The 18,884-nt window shown below is 54.6% G+C and overlaps 2 protein-coding genes across 10 annotated transcripts in view; one reads left to right on the top strand and one right to left on the bottom strand.

Moving 5' to 3' along the window:
* CHLSN (cholesin) overlaps positions 1 to 3,185 on the top strand; it is a 103,596-nt gene extending 100,411 nt beyond the window's left edge. For all 4 annotated transcript variants that reach the window (XM_084764273.1, XM_084764272.1, XM_084764274.1 and 1 more), the window contains 2 exons: positions 556 to 637; positions 2,103 to 3,185. In XM_084764273.1, coding sequence (XP_084620399.1) covers positions 556 to 637; positions 2,103 to 2,288 — 268 coding nt within the window. In that variant the 3' untranslated portion in view covers positions 2,289 to 3,185. The remainder of the gene's footprint in view (positions 1 to 555; positions 638 to 2,102) is intronic.
* Positions 3,186 to 3,770: 585 nt separating this feature from the next.
* On the bottom strand, positions 3,771 to 11,442 carry CYP2W1 (cytochrome P450 family 2 subfamily W member 1). 6 transcript variants are annotated; one of them, XM_084764256.1, is made up of 9 exons: positions 11,403 to 11,442; positions 10,158 to 10,324; positions 9,763 to 9,912; positions 9,528 to 9,685; positions 7,619 to 7,792; positions 7,151 to 7,289; positions 6,873 to 7,057; positions 6,538 to 6,679; positions 3,771 to 6,416 (listed from the first exon to the last, which is right to left on the bottom strand). In XM_084764256.1, exons 2-9 carry the CDS (start codon positions 10,216 to 10,218, stop codon positions 6,229 to 6,231), a joined length of 1,197 nt encoding a protein of 398 aa, XP_084620382.1. In that variant the 5' UTR covers positions 10,219 to 10,324; positions 11,403 to 11,442; the 3' UTR covers positions 3,771 to 6,228. The 6 variants fall into 6 exon arrangements, with proteins under 6 accessions (XP_084620382.1, XP_084620379.1, XP_084620381.1 ...); XM_084764253.1 differs by having other exon boundaries at positions 10,162 to 10,324; positions 11,239 to 11,441; XM_084764255.1 differs by lacking the exon at positions 11,403 to 11,442 and adding an exon at positions 11,239 to 11,312.
* Between the last annotated feature and the right edge of the window lie 7,442 nt (positions 11,443 to 18,884).

Below are 18,884 nucleotides of genomic sequence, written 5' to 3' on the forward strand. Positions count from 1 at the left end.
GAGGCTGGTCTGTCGTGGCAGGTGGGGAAGGGTGAATGGTCCACCCTATCACTCTCGGAATGGTGTTGGGGAGGCCCATGCCTCCCATGCTTAGACACACATGCTTAGACACACATGCACATCAATGAGAATAGGAAAGAAAGGATAAATAACCGAGCCAGGCATGTTGTCACACTTCTATAAGGTTAGCATTTAAACTGAGGCAGGACATCAGCCTGGCTGCATAGTGAGTTTGAGGCCAGCTTGGCCATATAAGACTCTCAAAAACAACAGCAAAAAGAATAAATGAACTGAAGAGATTGAGGATGTTCCGTTAATGTTGTAAAATGATGGAACTGCAGAGTTGGAAAACGACCCTGTATCCCTAATGTTAACAGATGTAGGCGCTCCAGGTAGACTGAGGAACGCGCCCCCCACAGTGGGCAGGCTGAGGGGCCCCATCGTCCTAAGCCAGACTCTACCACCACATGCTCTCAGGTGATCGAGCCCCCCCCCCCCCCCCCCGAGTCCCTGGGACTGTCCTCCATACCCTGAGGTGTCTGTCTTGGTTTCCAGGTGGGCCCAGAAGCAGGCGAGCTGGAGATTCCAGAAGACGAGGCAGACGTGGCTCTTGCTGAATATGTACGATGAGGACAAGGTCTGTGCACGGTAGACGGGCGAGGTGGGGCCCTTTGTGGTCGGGTGGGACATGCAGGCGGCAGAGTCCATGCATGGCAGGCGGGCACCTAGACGGAGCCCTGGATGGACAGTGGGATACTTGGGTGGACATCTAAAGAAAAGTTCCTGCATGGCAGAGGAACCTCAAAGCAGGAAACCTGCATAGGCCCTGGGTCTCCCAGGTGGCAAGGCCCATGCATGGCAGACGGGCACATGGATGGGGTCCTCACACACAGGGCAGCCCACCTAGGTACCGGGGTCCATGTACAGCAGGTAGGAGCCAGGTGAGGGACTGTGCACACGTACGCCATGTGCTCCCACACATCGTGGAATCTTCCCTTTACCCGTTGCCAGGGCCCTCCATCCCTTCCTTGTCCTCAGTGTCAGCTGCCTGTGCACCTGTGCAAGAGTGAAGCCATGCTGAGCACTTCTCAAGGCAGGATTTGGTCCCTTGGGATGCGGTAGGATTTGGAAGCAGAACCTCACAGCTAAGTTAGGCGGCTGGAGCTGCCCCATCAGTGCTGAGCTCCCATAAGCCCCTGGTCCTGCTGGATCTTCACACTTCTCCACCAGGGCAGCTCAGGCAACTCCCCTGAGCATCACTGTTGTGTCACGCAGGGTGTAGGATGCTCTATGTGTGCCTTTCAGAGGTAGGCAGTGAGAGGCGTGCCTGTCAACTCCACCCACCTCCACGCCTAGCCCTGCACCTGCTCCATGGGTCTCTCTTCTGTATGCAGGCTTCAGGTGGATGTACTGGAACTAGATGGTCTCGGAATAGGACCAAAGTCAAAGGCCGAAGCCAGAGCTCAATGGCTAGAGGGCCTGCCCAGTGGGCACTGGGCATTGGGTTCCATCCCCAGCACTGTATGAACTGGGTGTGGTCGTACACACCTGTAATCCCAACACTGCTGCGGGAAAGGGAGGAGGATGAGGGGTTTGGGGTCATCCTTGGAAACTTAGCAAGAGATGTCTCAAAAAAAAAGTTTAAATTTTATATAGGGAATGTCTGAGGCACAGGAGGGTCATACCAGAATATTGGCCTCTTTTCCACCATGTCCTGATTTCCTTTGTTCGTTTTGGGTTTTGTTGTTGTTGTTTGTTTGTTTATTGAGACAGGGTATCTCTGTGTAGCCCTGGCTGTCCTGGAATTCACTTTGTAGACCAGGCTGGCCTCGAACTCACAGAGCTCTGCCTGCCTCTGCCTCCTGAGTGCTGGGATTAAAGGTGTGCGCCATCATGCCCGGCTTATGTCCCTACTACTTGTCCTGATGAAGTAAAAACAGGGTGGTCTGGGGTCCCCTGCACACAACTCTGCTGGGAGACGTAGGTTGGCCCCCAAAATCCCAGTCTCCTGTTGCTGTTGGTCTCCGTGTGAGTACCCTGCCTGCCCAATGCTGGGTGTCCCCATGCCCTGACCCTCACCACTGCCTTCTTTTCCCACCCAGGTCCCTGATGAGCACTTTTCTACCCTGCTGGAGTACCTCGAGGGGCTGAAGGGCAGTGCCCGAGAGCTCACGGTCCAGAAGGCTGAGGCCCTCATGCAGGAGTTGGACAAAGCTGACACCGAGACCAGAGATGCCACCCAGGGGAAGACGAACCGCCTCCGGCAGGTGCTGCAACTACTATCCTAGTGGTTGAGGCAACCCTGGGTCCCGAGAGCACACTGGCTACCTCCTCCCATGGCTGTGGGAGCAAGCAGGTCTTCTGGACTGAGGATTTCCTTCTAAAGTCCTGGGAAGGACCCTCTGTCTCCCTCCCTATAAGCTGTAACAGGTCCTGGTGCCTTGAGAGTTGGACATGATCTCCCTGAAAGCGCTCCGAGGTGCCACTCTCACGTGTGTGGCCCTGAAGTGGCTGTAAACAGATTCTAATTTTCTACCAAGGATATCTTAGAGCCTGGCCCTGGCTGGCTTCCTCTATCAGCTGGGAGTCCCTGGTGTTGGGGTGGTGGGTCGCCTACATATTCAATCTGGGGGCCTTTGTAGTACAAGCCCGTCTGCTTGTAGTGAGGACCCTGGACCACAAGCTGCTAGAGGCTGCTGCCCCGTGATCCCTGCTCACTTGCAACAACCAATGTGCCATCCCTCAGTGTCAGCAGCATTCACTTCTCATTGAAGGTCTCAGCCTTCATGACAAATGACAAAGCATTTGTGTCAGGACCCATGTCGCCATCAGAACGCATACCCCATGCCCACTGGGTAACTTTTCCTTCAGACCCTAAAGAATCATCCATAATGCCACCTAGGGAAGATGCTGACTGGCCGGAGAGGATTCAGCACAAGTCTGGCGCAGTGAGTTCACTGGGGTCTGCGTAGGAGCCGTGCAGTGTCCGCCTCCTGTCTCCCGTGCTCTCTGGCCCACACCTTCTTGAACTCACTCACCATCCCTTTTGCATCAGCGTAATTTTTACACGCCCCTGGGTATAGAGGTATATAAAAGAGGCTTACAGATCAAATATATACTAGATCACAAATTTATTTTAAAATTCTAATACATAGAGTCTGCCATTTATTAAAGATGAAAGCACAGTTGCCTATTCACGACTGTCTGTTGCAGCACCATCCGCAGATAACATGGCGTCGTTGCTGAGAAGCTGAGGGGATGACAGAACACTGAAAGCCTGTTTTCTGTAAACTGTTTTAAGAACAGAAACCAAAGAAGCTGGGCGTGGAGGCAGAGCAGATCTCTGTGAGAGTTCAAGGCTGGCCTGATATACAAAGGAGCCCAGGGCAGCCAAGGCTACGCAGAGAAACCCTGTCTTGAAGAAACTAAAAAGAAAAAGCCAGGTGTGGTGGCGCACGCCTTTAATCCCAGCACTCGGGAGGCAGAGGCAGGTGGATCTCTGTGAGTTTGAGGCCAGCCTGGTCTACAAAGAGAGTTCCAGGACAGCCAGGGCTATTATACAGAGAAACCCTGTCTCCAGAAACAAAAACAAGAAGAAAAACAGAAGCGTTTGTATTTAAAGCCCTGAATTCCCAGCACTAGAGAGGCAGAAGCAGAGAGATGGATCTCAGAGTTCGAGGCCAGCCTGGTGTACAGAGTGAGTTCCAGGACAGCCAGAGCTGCACAGAGAAACCCTGTCTCAAAAGAAAAAAATAAAATAGAATAAAGCCTTGAGACTGATAACATCTGGGCCTGAGCCAGGTGTTTCAGGCTACGTATTGCGTGGCATGAAGGCATGCACAGGGCTTGTGTATTCAGACCCCAAGACTGCAGGTAAGCTGGGCTATGGGACACCAGAAACAACCAGGATCTCTTGGGCATTTAACTCCCCCCCACACACACACAGTTTCTCTGTAGCCCTGGCAGTCCTGGAATTTGCTCTATACACCAGGCTGGCCTAGAACTCAGGGATCCGCCTGCCTCTGCCTCCCGGGTGCTGGGATTGAAGGTGTGCGCCACCACGCCCGGCTTCAAATGTCTGACTTGCCAAGTAGGCTTGCAGCCCGCAGTTGAAGAGGCGGGAGGAAATGATGGCTGGGATCTCAGATGGATCAGATGGTCCTCCCAGCCACATACCTCTCTCCTACAGGGAACGTTAGCAGACCCAGTCAGTCCCTCACGGGTCTCCTTTGGGTGCTGGGTTGCTCTGATCCAAAGCCTGGGGGACAAGAGTTCCACCACCCATTCCCAACTCCAAGTAGATAAGGAATGTGTCACACTGAAGAGATGGGCCACCAGGGCCAGCTGCCTGGAGGCCCAGGTGGTCACAGCATCCTGAGCCTGTGTGAGCAGCTGGGGTCCCTCAAAGGGCAGGCCGTTCAGATCCAACTGCCACTAGAGGGTCGTCCCCACACCCACGCAAACTCTTAAGCAAGTCATCCCACTCTCTAGCCCTCCCACCCGCCCTGAACAAGATGCCATGGGGCAGAAGAGAGGCTGCATGCTGGGCCAGCAGCACCCAGGCTCCAAACCTTACCGGCTCACTCAAGTGGAGCAGAGCTGAGCTGTCCCTGGGTGTCCCTAAGTGTTACGATGGGCAGAGTGGCGCACGCCTTTAATCCCAGCACTCGGGAGGCAGAGGCAGGCAAGGCTCTTGAGTTCAAGGCCAGCCTGGTCTTCAGAGTGAGTTCAAGGACAGCCAGGGCTACACAGAAAAGGCTGTTCTCAAACAAACAAAAAACAAAAGTGATAGTCTTGTCACAGGTCCCCAGCATTTGGGTACAGTGGGGAGAGAGGCAGCCAGCCAAAGCGTGGGCCTCTCCCTAGTCATGGGTCTCCTGCAATCTGGCCATATGTAGCCAAATCCAAACCTCAGCTACCAGGCCCTGTCCCCATCTTTTCTGTCACTTCAAAGTTAATTACTTTTTGTTTTGTTTTGGTTTTTTGAGACAGGGTTTCTCTGTGTAGCCTTGGTTGTCCTGGACTCACTTTGTAGACCAGGCTGGCCTCGAACTCACAGCAATCCTCCAGCCTCTGCCTCCCAAGTGCTGGGATTAAAGGCGTACGCCACCATGCCTGGCAGATTTAATTACTTTTAAAGCACCAAAGCTGGGGACTCATTCACCAACCTGTCACCACCAACTGCCAGATTCTTCGTGCCAAGAGGGACCCAAGTGTCCCATGATCTGGGTTTCACATGCACGCCAGCTGGCTCTTGCCATTCATGGTGGCTTCTAGCCCCGCCCTTTCCTCTTGGGGAAGCCCCGTGAAGGTTCTGCTAGAGTTGGCAGGTTGTCGTGACAGACACACGCAGCTCGGTCATCCGCCCGAGCGTTTCAAAGCCTTGAGTGAGCACATCAGGAAACAAGGAATACAAGCAACACAAAGGAATAGAGCGGGCGGTTCAAGAACCACAGCTCTGGGTTTCCTGGTAGTCAAGTCGAAAAGGGAAACATGGTGAGAGCTGGCATCCGAAACCTGGGGAAGGGTCCTAGGCCATCAGCTGGAAGTGGCTTTTTTCCTCCCATCATTCTTGCCCCGGGTGACCACAGAGTGTCAGTCTTCAGAAGAGGGAAACATCACCTGTGGTCAAGCTTGGGTAACCCCTGGAATCCCCTTGGTGCTAATCAAAGGTGGAGCACCCTAGATTGGCTAGTTAACTCTCCTAGGTAAGGAGGTGAGAGTGTATACTGTGGGTTGTGGAAGGGCTATAGGCCAGGCATCTGGGTACAGGGGAACCCCCATGGGCTGGTGGAGAGCCTGGATATAGCCAGCGGTAGGGGGAGGGGAAGATCAGTGAATGGACTGAGGGATGAAGTAGTCTGTACTCTGGGGATTTGGCTGCCTTGGAGAGCAGAGGAGAGGAGAGCTGTGTGTAGTGTTTGGGGTGTAGGAGACTGGAAGGTGGGTTAAGGCTCCCGGAAACACCATAGCAGGCCAGGGTAGGACTGCTGGGATGGGCAGATATGCCTGCTGCCTATGATGCCCAGATGAATGGCCAGCTTCCAGCCTCCAGTGGGCAGGGGCAGGCATCCCAGCCCCACCGTACACTGACACAGAAGCTGTGGTCCAGATGGATGGTACAGGCACTGTCTGCCCATCATTCGTTGCTAGGGATACTACAACCACCTGCAGTGCACACTGGAGAGGTAGGCTAGGCTCTGGTAGTTTCTTTCGTGTGTGAGCACCCTAGGATCTAGGCACCGCACACAGGGTCTGGGCAGGTGGTCGCATAGTGAAGGCCGGGGCAGGTCGCAAATCCAGGTCTGCAGGGCTGAGGCCAGGCGGGGGCAGCAGATGGTACCGCTGGAGGAGGCCTGCAAAGAGCAGGAAGAGCTCGGTCCTAGCCAGGCTCTCCCCAACGCAGACCCGGCGGCCTGCAAGAAAAATCAAAGCACCATGTAGGGTCCCTGGGCCTGCTCCTGGAGGGGCAGAGCGGGGGAGGGGGGCAGGGAGCTGGGAGAGGCACACCCTGAAGGCTGAGGGCCCGCAAGTTACCAGTGGAGAAAGGCAGGAAGGCCCCCCGCTTCACGAAGTGCCCCTCGGCATCCAGAAAGTGGTCTGGGTTGAACTGGTTTGGGGTCTTCCATTGCGTCTTGTCCAGGAGCACTGAGGTCAGCAGAGGGATCACAGGAGTGCCCTGTTGGGCAAAGGAGTCCTAGGGTAGGCGGGCCTGCTCAGAGGTCGGTGAGGGGGACAGAATGCTGGGGAGGGAGGGGCAGTTCCTGCCTCCCACCTGCACCACATGGTGTTAACCTCTCACTGGTGAATATGAGACCCAAGAAGTCCCCTCTCCACCCCAAGTCAAAGGGCAGAAGGAGGTGAGGTGCCACCTTGGGGAGCAGGTAGCCACCCAGTTGGACGTCAGCAGCTGTGCATCGGGGCACATGGGGCAAGAGTGTGATGTACCGCTGGGTCTCGTGCAGCACGGCGCTGGTGTAAGGCAGGGCTCGCTGGTCCTCTGGCTTGGGTAGCTGCCCAGGGCCCAGGACTCGGCCCAGCTCCTCCTGCACACGACCTAGGCCAGAGGGAGGGTGGCACCGTGCGGGGGGGTGAAGACCCATCCCTAACCCCTAAGGGGTCCCGCCCCCTACCGTGGAGTGACTCTCACCCTGCACACTTGGGTGCTTAACCATCAGGAAGACTGCCCACTGCAGCGTGGCTGCCGTGGTCTCCGTTCCAGCCATAACCATGTCCAGTGTGCAGGCCAGGACATTGGCCTCACCAAACATATCCTCAGGGTCTTCCTCCTGCAGGCCAGGTGGGCAGAACTGGGCTTGAATCTCTGAGGATCCCCCAACCTGTGGGCCCAGCCCAGTCCTATGCCCCGGAGGAAGTCAGACCAGATCGAAAGAGAACTGGCGTTTACCCAGGGTTCACCCAAACCACTGCTCACTCCGGGTACTCACAGGGTCCAATCGCACCCAGGAGACCGAGACTCCCAGAGGTCCCCCAGTAGATGGGAGAGAGCCCTTCCCTAGTTCCTCTCCCCTGAGCTGCCGCTGCCAACACCACTCCACACACACACACCCGACACCCCGCCCCCAGGTCTCTGAGGGAACCCTGGCCCCGTCCACACCTGGCCCCGCTGTAACAGAGCTTCCACGTAACTCCGCACGGGGCGGCCACTTGGCAAGAGTGGTCTCTGAGCCTCCAGAAGGGTTCTCAGGATGGCACGCACCTCCTCGATCTTGCTCATGACAGGCCTGTGCAACCGCAGCAGGGCCCCCAGCCGCGGAAAGGTGTTGAATAGCTGAAAGTGGGCGGGACCGTGAGGTGGAGTAGAGGTGGGTGACAGATGCAGTTACTGTGAGTAAACCATGTCCATCCAGAAGCAGGTGCATCTAGCTCCAGACTCTGGACAAACATGTCAGGGCAATGCTACCCCCGGCCACAAGGGGGCACCAGGCTAGCAGTACTGGAAGCTTGTCACCCTCCTGGGAATCCAGGGGCCAGGAGGATATGGCGGAGTGTTGAGGAAGGAGCCAGGTAACTTGATATATTTGGATGGCTCTGTGCTTAAGAGGAAGGGCAGAAGAGGGATAGTTACGATGGAGTTAGAAATCACAGCTATGGGAGCACACAGATCTCACTGGGAGGGGGCAACGTGTAACTTATAGTAGAGTGGGTCCGGTGCCCTTAAGTATTCAGAGTTCCAGCTGCTCCTGTGTTGATAATTATTGGCGGGAAATGCCAAATATTTCTCCAAAGTGGCAATGACCATCTCTATTGCCGGGGTGGGGGGAAGACCCCCTCCTCCATCCCCCAGGGGGTCCTCTGGGGTTGAGCTCACTGCTTGCTCTGACAAAGTGTGAGTGGAAAACCCAAGCCAAAGGGCACGCTCACCATAGTGGCCGCTCCCCCTAATCCCCTGTGGGGCCTCAACCTGAGCCAGGGCCCAACCGTGAGGGCTAGATGCTGAGTGTCTAGCCCAAAGCCAGGACTCTTAAAACTGTTTTCATGATTTCTGTACGAGGAGGATGTGCTCAAGAAGGTGCTTAGCCAGGCCCGGTGGCTCACACCCTTTGTTCCAGCACTCAGGAGGCAGAACCAAGTGGGTCTCAGGGAGTTCGAAGCCAGCCTGATCTACATAGACAGTTCTAGGACAGCCAGGACTAAAGAGACCCCACTCTCAACAAATAAATAAAAGAAAAGGTGCCTGGGTAGGGGGGACCTCAGGACACGGGTTACACAATACTGTAAAAGCCCCCCCCCCCACACACACCTTTGGCACCTGCGTCTATTACTGTAGGGGGCTTGGGGAAAGCTGGGACTCCTTGGTCCAGATGTCTCATCTGCCAGAGAGCAGATGGTTCGCATGCAAAACATGTCAGCCGATGTCTGTCTTTAGCCAGTGTCACATGCTCTCTGTTGGCTTTATTTTTGTTGTTGTCGTTGGTTTTGTTTTTGTTTTGTCTTTTGAAATAGGGTCTCATGTAGCCCCAGTTGTCCTTAAAACTCAGTATGAGGAGGACCTTGAATTTATTTTATTTTATTTTTTCGGTTTGGTTTTTTGGTGGTTTGTTTGTTTTTTGTTTTTGTTTTTGTTTTTGTTTTTTGAGACAGGGTTTCTCTGTGTAGCCCTGATTGACCTGTACTCACTCTGTAAACTAGGCTGGCCTCGAACTCACAGAGATCCACCTGCCTCTGCCTCCCAAGTGCTGGGATTACAGACATGTGCCACTGCTCCCGGCTCATGACCTTGAATCTATGATCCTCCCGGCCCCGCCTCCAGAGTGATGGGAGGTGTGTACACATCGTAGGTGTGTACCACATGCCTGGCTTATGGAGTTCTGGGGATGCCACCCAGGGCTTCATGTGTGTTGGGCAAGTGCTCTCCCAATGAAACCACATCCCCGGGGCTCCTTGTTCCAAGGGTGACAAGGGTGACAAGGGTGACAAAGGTCCTTGGCCACAGGGGCCAGAGCCGGCCCTCACACCCTAGTTAAACCAGGGCTTAATCCCCTATGGGGGTGGCAACCTCTCACCTGTATGCCAGGTGACCCCAAAAGGACCATGACCTGGTCAATGAGATTCAGCAGGGACACAAACACGGGGTCCCGGTAGTCAAAGCGCTGGCCGAAGAGGAGTGTGAAGGTGATGTTGCAAGGTGCCCAGCCCAGCAGGGCCAGGGGGAAAGGCTGGCCTGGAGGTCAGGGAGGAAGACAAGCCTCAGGTGGGCAGGGATGCCGGGGGAAGGGGCGTCCCGGTCCCCCCACTCACCTCCACAGCCGTCCAGCTGCTCTTGAAGACAGGCCAGTTCCTGCAGCACCTTGCCCACCATGGGTGGCTGCCCCACACCCAGGCTGTGCAGCGTGCGCACCGTGAATTGGCGAGCTGCCCTCCAGTGAGCTCCAGAAGAAAAGAAGATGCCTGTCGGGGTAGACGTGAGCCGTGAGTGCCAACCACTCCCCATCTTGATGATGCATATACGGGGAACAGGGGGCCCCCCCCGCTCTGGGGGAGGGGGCCCAGGCTCAACTCCAGGCCCCTCCCATTCGGAGGTTACCCTGGGTCATATACTCCTCCTGGCTCACAATGGACTGATCCTGTCCCTCCCCAGTACCAGTCCAAGAGGCCAAGTCCCCTCTCATCTGGCAGGGAACCCCAATGCCCACCTACCCCCACCTCGCTGGATAAGCTGGAAGATGGGAATTGGGGGCCGGTCGGCCAGCTCATGCCCAGTTCCAACCAGGGCCTCCCTCACCACCTCGTAGCCGGACAGCACCACGGTCTTCTGAGATCCCAGGTGGACTGTGAACACCGGCCCGTAGCGTTCTGAGAGCTGGTGGAGACAAACGGACGTCAGGCAGGCAGCCTCCGCCCACCCTCCAAGAGCCAGGGTTAGCAGGACAGGTACTGATGTACACTGAAAGCTGAAGAGCTGGAGGGGACCCAAGGAGCCCCTCCAGTCTCCCCAGGAGGGCACGTTATCCGGACTGCCATCTCCCCACTTCAAAGACAAAAAAAAAAAAAAAAAAAGCTGAAAATGGGAATGCGTAGTTTTATTTGTGTGGGTCTCATGGCTGGGCCTGCCAGATATTTGCTCCTCGGGCTCAGCCCTGATCCTAGTGCCTGCAGCCACGTTGGAGTCTAGCCTGATCCACCCTAGGAAAGGTGGGGCAGAGCCACTTGAAGCCAACTCTGCAGGTGTGTAGACTTCTCTACAAAGACGGTTCCCCCCCCCCCCATCCATGTGCAAGGACCTCCACCCCACTGGGCCAGTTAGCCCTGGCTAGTGGCAGCACAGCCAACTCACCTTCACCTCCCGGTCCTGAGGAGAGCTATCCCCTAGTAACACCCTACCCAGACAAGGGCTCCTCTGTACAGTCTGCAGCCCTACCCCAGCACAGTCACTTCTAGACACACCTGCCAGTCTCTTCCCCCTTGTCCCAGAACCTACAGGTTTTCTCCCATCCATACCTCGGGAAGCCCACCCTGCCAATCACTCCTGAACCCTGACCCTAGACTTCTGTTCCTGACTTTCTTTCTTTTATTTGCAGTGTTGGGATCAGGTCCTTATGCATATAAAACAAGACCACTACGATGAACTACCTCCCCAGCCTGGGACACTTCCAAATCTGTTCCCTGGGGACAAGCCCAGCTGGCTTCTTGTATCCCCCTACTGTCTTCCCCTGTTGGCAGCTGGGACACGGACACCATCCAGGCTGTGACATGACATAAGGTTGCCCACCCTACCTCCATCAGGGCCCGGTCCTGTTGGGTCACACCCAGCAAATGCAGGTTCCCCAGGAACGGCAGAGGGCGAGGCCCAGGGGGCCACCGAGGGGCCAAGGAGGGGTCCCGGGCAAAGCCGCGGAGCAGCCCCCACAACCCCAGAAGCAGCAAGATCCCCCAGACACCTAGGAGCAGCAGAGCCATGTAAACAGCTGGATGGCAAATCCTCAGCACTCACTCCAGGGGCCCAGAGAGCCCTGCGCCTTATAGCCATCCTCCCCAGGGCGTGCCCGGCACCCCACCCACCCCACCACCCTGAGAATGTGGACCGAGCAGTTTGCAGGGGACAGCCCAGCAGGAGGAGGCTTAAAGCTACAGACTGTGTGGTATGTGGGGTCCCCTCTGTGGCAGGGGGCCTGGGTTTGGGGACTGGAAGGACCTCTGTAGGAGGTACAGGGCCAAGGTTTTTTTTTGTTTTTTTGGTTTTTTTTGGTCACAGGTTGTCCAAGCCTGGGCCATGTAGGGTCTTCTTCCACGAGATCCATCCCTATCCCTCCATGTGTCCCCCACCGCCCCACCGCCCCCTGGGGCTCTAGTGACATAGTCAGGGCCCATTATCTGTTCTGTCCCCAACTCTGAGAGCCTGTTAGTTCTACAAGCTCTCCCCATCAAAGTGGAACCTGTGGGACTTTGAGACTGGGTCCTCATCCTGAAAGAAAGAAGAACCCCCTCAGCCCCCATGTCCTCAGATTGTAGCTTCCAGAAGCAGACACAGAACCTCTGTGCAACACAGAAAGCCCTGTGCAGCCACCAAGGGCCTCTCTAATCACAAGGGCCTCAAAGGCCACGGCCTTCAGAAGTGACAAGTGTCTGCTGAAGTCGAGGGAGCTCGCCCCAGCAGCCTGGAGCAAGGGGCAGGGGCCACCCAGACACTGAGGGGCTATCCAGCAGACTTCATAACAGACACACCAGGTGGCTCGGTTTACAGCCCCTGCTGTCTGGGCTCTAATCCTGCCTCTTAAATCCTGGTGGCCTCCCTGGGGAGGAGATGTCCCTGTGAGAAAGAGCTGTGCGGGGCGGGTGGCTGTTGGCACCAGAAGTAGCCGAGTTGCTTCCTGCAGCCTGTTTCAACATGAGGCACCGGGAGTCCTGTCCCCCCTCCAGCAGGGCCCCCTCACCATGGGGCCTGTCCCCTGAGGTGTCATCCACACCCTGAACAAATGCTGAGGTGAGGCAGAAGCTGAAGGCATCCCCGCTCCCTGCAGCCAGGTTTTGCCTGTGGCGCGAAGGCCAGCCTCTAGATCACATCTCACCTGTAAGGGAGAACCTAGCACTTCCATTCCCTGGAACAGTGTGAGCCTGGGCTGGGACAGCTTCTTGTCACTGCTGTAGATGTCTGGGTCATGCTTCTGCCAACGGCTACCAAGGCCACTTACTGAGCATCCATTGCTAGGGATCCTACCCAGCCACGTACATCTACATATTTGCTGCAGGAAGCACTTACGCAGAACTCGCTGTGTGCCAGCCTTGGCCAGGAATGAGGGCTATGGCTGTGGAAATCAGCGGCAGAGGGACCGATAGGATTCTGCCATCACATTTCCAGGGCGAGACTGATATGACCATGTTTGCCACTAAACGTGCGTTGGAGAGGGAGAAGTCAAGGCAGACGGTGTTTTGTGCAGTCTGCACTGCAGCTTCTGAGTTGAGATTTGCCTGGCTGACAGGGACAATGTGATGTGAAGGTGGGCTGGCGCAGGACGATCATGGCTGGAGTCTGCAGCCCCTCCAGCAGCAGCCAGGAGCTCCCCTGCCAGCATGAGAGTCCCTATGGCTGCAGCAAAGACCCACAGAAGCTCACCCGACAGTTGCCTGGGTGAGTTAAGTGTCCTGATATCCAGGCATTTGTGAACAGCTCTCCTCCCGGCAGCATCCATGCTTGTGACATGACTGGTGTAGCCCAAATCCCCCTTGGGATTACAGGTAATACTACCCAGCTACCATGGGGGCTATTTTGGTAAAGGATTGTTGTTGTTGTTGATGATGATGATGATTTGTCTGTTTGATACAGGGTCTCACGTAGCTCAGGTTGATGCTCAGCTCACTAAGTAACGGAGGCTGGCTTTGAACTAATCTTCCACCCCCCTCACCCCACCCTACCCCCTGCTTCCCTAGGGCTTAGATTACTAGTGCACCTTGCCCAGTTCAAAGGGTGTGTGTGGCCAGATGTGGTGGCTCATGACTTTAATCTCAGCACACAGGAGGCAGAGGCAGGCTGTGAGTTCGAGGCCAGCCTGGTCTACAAAGCAAGTTCAGGACAGCCAAGGCTACACGAGAAACCCTGTCTTGAAAAAAAAGTGTGTGTGTGTGTGTGTGTGTGTGTGTGTGTTGTAATGTTGTGTCCATATGTGCATATTGATGGTTTAAGTGTGAGCACGTGTGTGCCACAGCACCTGTGTAAAGGTCAGAGGTTGACTTCTACTGTCAGTTCTCACCTTCCACCTTGTTTGTGACAGGACCTATGCTTGCAGCTGCCTATGAAATACTAAGCCGGCGTAAGGGCTTCTGGGATTTCTCCCCTCCTCACCTCCCACCTTGCTGTAGGAGCCCTGGGATTGCAGGCACCCAGGCTATCACATCCAACTTTACACAGGATCAGGCATCCTCAGAGTTGCACAGCAAGCATTTTACCACCCCCCTTAAGCCCTGGCCCCAGCCCCACTTTGCTCACTCAGACAGGAGCTTTCACTGGCCTGGAGCTCAGCAATTCTGCTAGGCTGGCTGCCCAGCTAGCCTTCAAGGGCTTTGGTCTCAGCTTCCTCAGCGCTGTGATTGCAAGTGTGTACCACACGCTTTTCACCTGGGTACCGGGGATCGATCACAAGTGTTGTGCTTGCATGGCTTATTCATCTATTCTCCACACTTCTGACGTTATTAGCACATGCTAGACCACACGGTGAAGCAATCTGGGCTGCAGATAGGTACAGTTTAGCAGCAGATCACTCACTGAGCATGCACCAGGGCTCTTTCCAGCAGCACTGAGAACGAGAGAGAGAGAGATGGAGAGAGAGAGAGAGAGAGAGAGAGAGAGAGAGAGAGAGAGAGAGAGAGAGAAGAGGAGGGGAATTTAAAACAGATACTGATGAGTTTTGACATGTGTCTGGGCCATTACCACAATTACGCTAGCAAATATCATCACCCCACAGCTTTCCTGGGCCCAGTGTGTCCCCTGCCACACATCACTTGATGCTATTTTTAACAGCACTGTGTACCCAGAATTAGACACGGGCCTCCTCTGCTGTGCTGGGCGTGGTGGGTGTGAGTGTTCACGTTGTTCCCAGTCTTGAGCTGTCACAAGGCAGTCTGCTAAAGATACGAGGGTAGAAGACGGGGTGAGCACACCTGTGCTGAAGCAGGAGGCTCAGGAGCTCTGGACCACCTTGTCCTATATGGTAAGACTTGACGCTGTGCACACCCACAGGAGATGTTGCGAAATAAACTCTGAGCAAAGGGATGCCTACACAAAGGTGCTGGGAGTTTGTTACTATTTCTTGTGCTGCTGGGACTCAAACCCAAGGCCTTGTTAGAAAAGTGCTCTAAGGGGGCTGGAGAGATGGCTCAGAGGTTAAGGGCACTGGCTGCTCTTCCAGAGGTCCTGAGTTCAGTTCCCAGCAACCACATATAATGTGATTTGGTGCCCTCTTCTGGTGTGCAGGTGTACAGGCAGAGCACTATATACATAATAAATAAATTAAACAAAAAAAGAAAGAAAGAAAAGTGCTCTAGTACTGAGCTATGCCCTCCCCCAGCCCCTCACTGGGGAAGTCTAGGCAGGGGCTCTATGAATGAAAAATAAAATAAACTAGCTGGGCGTGGTGGCGCACGCCTATAATCCCAGCACTAGGGAGGCAGAGGCAGGTGGATTGCTGTGAGTTCGAGGCCAGCCTGGTCTAAAAAGTGGGTCCAGGACAGCCAAGGCTACACAAAGAAACCCTGTCTCGAAAAACCAAAAATAAAATAAAATAAAATAAAATAAAACCAGAGGAGGAGGAGGAGGAGGCGTGGTGGCACACGCCTTTAATCCCAGCACTTGGTAGGCAGAGGCAGGCGGACAGCCAAGACTACAGAGAGAAACCCTGTTTCGGGAAAAGAAAGAAAGAAAGAAAGAAAGAAAGAAAAAAAAAAGGGAAAGAAGACATGACTGCACAGTGGAGGAGAAGGTCTATTGGAGATATGAGGGCGAGCAGAGCCAGAGGCAGGGACATCTGGGAAAGCCCAGAGTGAACATGACCCTGAGCAGGGCACTGTGAGGAGAGGGGGAAGGGTAGAGGACAAGAGCCCGGAACCACATAAGGAAGGGGGGCGGGGCAGAGCAGCCCAGCTGGGCAAGAAGTTTAGGGTAGGCGGAGTAGGTACAGATAGGGTGTAGACAGGGTAGGTACACCAACCATACTTACCTATAACAGGTAAGGACTGAGGGATGCTGGGAGAACCTGGTGGCCAGGTCTGCTCTGATATGTTAAATAGGCGCTTCAGTTAGGACACCCCCAGTCATACTTTTTTTTTTTTTTGAGTCAGGGTCTATTTGGGTAGCCCAGGTTGACCTGGAACAACTCTTCCTCCTCCTCCTCCTCCTCCTCCTCCTCCTCCTCTTCCTCCTCCTCCCACTCCTCCAGAGTGCAGGCTGGCATTGCAGGAAGGAGTGCACCATATGCCTGGTAGCTGTTCCTTTTTTTTTTTTTCTTCTCTTTCTTTTTTTTTCAGTGCTGGGGATTAAATTTTAGCTTTACTGAGCTACATCTCCAGTAGCCCCAGGGCTGTTCCCTTTTTTAATTTTTATGGAATTTCCCCCACACCCAGCAAAGGTGTGTCACCAACTGTCTCCAGCGTGGTTGCTCAATCCACCAAGGGTCTGTTCTCATCAGATTTGCTTGGTAGGGGCAGGCTGACAGATGCCCTGGGCTATCCTTGTATGCAAAGCTCTGATTGGCTGGCTGGTTAGGGCTATATCTAGCCTTGACCTGATGTGGAGGTGGGCGAATACTCACCAAACATGGCCACATAGATGTTCCCCATCAAGTGTCCTTCATGTAAGATGCTCTTGTCATCTTTCTATCAGAAGGGGCCTGTATTTCCCACACTTGGCTCTAGGGACACTGTGGGGATACTGCAGCACTCCAGAGGTTAGGTCATAAAAGAGATATAGTGTAGAAGTATATCTAATATATGCACGCGCATACACACACACACACACACACACACACACACACACACACACACACGCACCTGAGAAAAGGGATGCCTGCTTCTCTCTGTACTTTGTTACTATTTTCTGTGGTGCTGGGACTCAAACACAAGGCCTTGCTAGACAAGTGCTTTAGTACTGAGCCACACCCCAGCCCCTCACTGGGGGATTCTAGGCAGGTGCTCTACCACTGAGCCACACCCCAGCCCCTCACTGGGGGATTCTAGGCAGGGGCTCTACCACTGAGCCACACCCCAGCCCCTCACTGGGGGATTCTAGGCAGGGGCTCTACCACTGAGCCACACCCCAGCCCCTCACTGGGGGATTCTAGGCAGGGGCTCTACCACTGAGCCACACCCCAGCCCCTCACTGGGGGATTCTAGGCAGGGGCTCTACCACTGAGCCACACCCCAGCCCCTCACTGGGGGATTCTAGGCAGGGGCTCTACCACTGAGCCACACCCCAGCCCCTCACTGGGGGATTCTAGGCAGGGGCTCTACCACTGAGCCACACTCCAGCCCCTCACTGGGGGATTCTAGGCAGGGGCTCTACCACTGAGCCACACCCCAGCCCCTCACTGGGGGATTCTAGGCAGGGGCTCTACCACTGAGCCACACCCCAGCCCCTCACTGGGGGATTCTAGGCAGGTACTAGAGCCCAGGTGTAGAATACTAACAGTCCAAGGACATAGCCATGCTCCCATCATCAGCCTCAGTGGGTCAAAGCTGTGAGTTCTTTTGCACAACCACAAGGGCTTGAATTTGAATCTCTAGCATCCACATAAAAAGCCAGGCAGGGCTATGCATGTCAGCAGCTCCATTTTGGGGACAGAGACAAGTGGATCTTGAGAGCTTGTTGGCCAACCAGCTTTGCCAGAAATGGTGAGCTTCCGATTCAGAAAGCAATATGGGAAAAGTCACTTGACATCCTTCTGTGGCCTCCACGCACACATGCAGGTGCATCCAACTACACACACACACACACACACACACACACACACACAAACACACACACACATCTCCCTTAAGTAAACAGCTGGGCAGGGAGGTGTACGTCTTTGATCTCTTTGATCACAACACTTGGAAAGCCAGCACTCGGGAGGCAGAGGTGGCAGATCTCTGTGAGTTTGAGGCCAGGCAAAGCTACAGAGTGAGACCCTGTCTTAAACCAAAACTAAAAGCAAAATCAAAACAACCACCATCACCCACAACAAGGGCTCATAGAAGGCAGTAACCATTTCCTAGGAGTGGTGGATTAAAATCTTGCTGGTCACGGCCCAGACTCCAACCCCTGCTGCTTTCTTGGTTCTTTGGGACTGCCTGACAGAGCTCCTGCCACCTCAGGGGCAGAGATGCCCTTTCATTTTAAGTGGCAAGGGTTGCTTGTTGGACAATAAAAGCTACCATTGTTCACAGCTTAAAAAAAAAAAACCCAAAACATTAATGAGTAACTCAGATTGTGGCCCCTGGTTCCAGGCATGGAAAAGGTGGGAAAGGGCTGTTTATATATATGACAAGAACAAAGTACACCTTTCCTCCTGGAGCCTCCCCTCAACGTGTGTGTGTGTGTTTGTGTGTGTGTGTGTGTGTGTGTGTGTGTGTGTGTGTGTGTGTGTGTACCCCATGCAAGTGGAAACCAGAGGAGGAAGTCAGGAATCTTGCTCTAACATTCTCCACCTTATCCTCTTGTGACAGGCTGTTTGCTGAACCTGGAACTAGGCTGGCAGCCAGCAAGTCCCAACCCCTTATAGTGCTGGGATTACAGGCCCATGGCACCTAGCCTCTGTGTGTGTGTGTGTGTGTGTGTGTGTGTGTGTGTGTGTGTGTGTGTGTGTGTATGTGTGTGTGTGTGTGTGTGTCAGGGGTGAAGGCAGGGAGAGTGGGAGTAGGGGCGGCCTCTGAGGATTTGAACTTAGGTCCTCATGTTTGTATAGCAAGTGTTCTTGCCTGCTAAGCCCATCTCCCCAGGCTCCTTCTTGAGAGGCAAGCTGAACTAGAACCCGAAACGGGCTTTCTGGAGGTTTGGGTAGGGAGGTGGTATGCCTCTGTAAGGCAGCCTAATAGGTCTGGACACAGGAAGCTAAATCCAGCCTCCCACACAGGAAGCCAGGGTGGAACCCAGCAAGGAGACCAACGGATGCCTGTGGAAGAGGGGAGTCCAGCAAGGTAGAAGATGTAGGGGAGCATCTGCTGCCCAAAACCTCTCTGTAGCCCCTGGGAACTGCCAACACACCCAACACTGGATGTGTTAGTGATGTTGGGGTCCGTCAGAGGACGGCAGAGGGAGAGCTGGTCCCAAGGAGCTGCTATGAGCCTACTGATGCTCCCCTCTTACTCACTGCCGGAGCCTGGCATGGTGTGGAACACAGGGACCATTTGTGGCTCAGATGGAATGTAGGACACGTCCTAGGATGCCAGCCAGTGCA

This window comes from Acomys minous (assembly GCF_964271855.1).
Source record: "Acomys minous genome assembly, chromosome: 16".
NCBI lineage: Eukaryota > Metazoa > Chordata > Mammalia > Rodentia > Muridae > Acomys > Acomys minous.

What these genes read in the sequence shown, in the direction of transcription:
- CYP2W1 (XM_084764251.1), bottom strand. Translation starts at nt 10,735, where the DNA reads ATGGATGGGGGGGGGGGGAACCGTCTTTGTAGAGAAGTCTACACACCT. An exon ending in GCAGCTGGACGGCTGTGGAG is followed by an intron (nt 9,686 to 9,762) that starts GTGAGTGGGGGG and finishes CCTGACCTCCAG; the next exon opens with GCCAGCCTTTCCCCCTGGCC. An exon ending in GTGGCTACCTGCTCCCCAAG is followed by an intron (nt 6,680 to 6,872) that starts GTGGCACCTCAC and finishes TTTGCCCAACAG; the next exon opens with GGCACTCCTGTGATCCCTCT.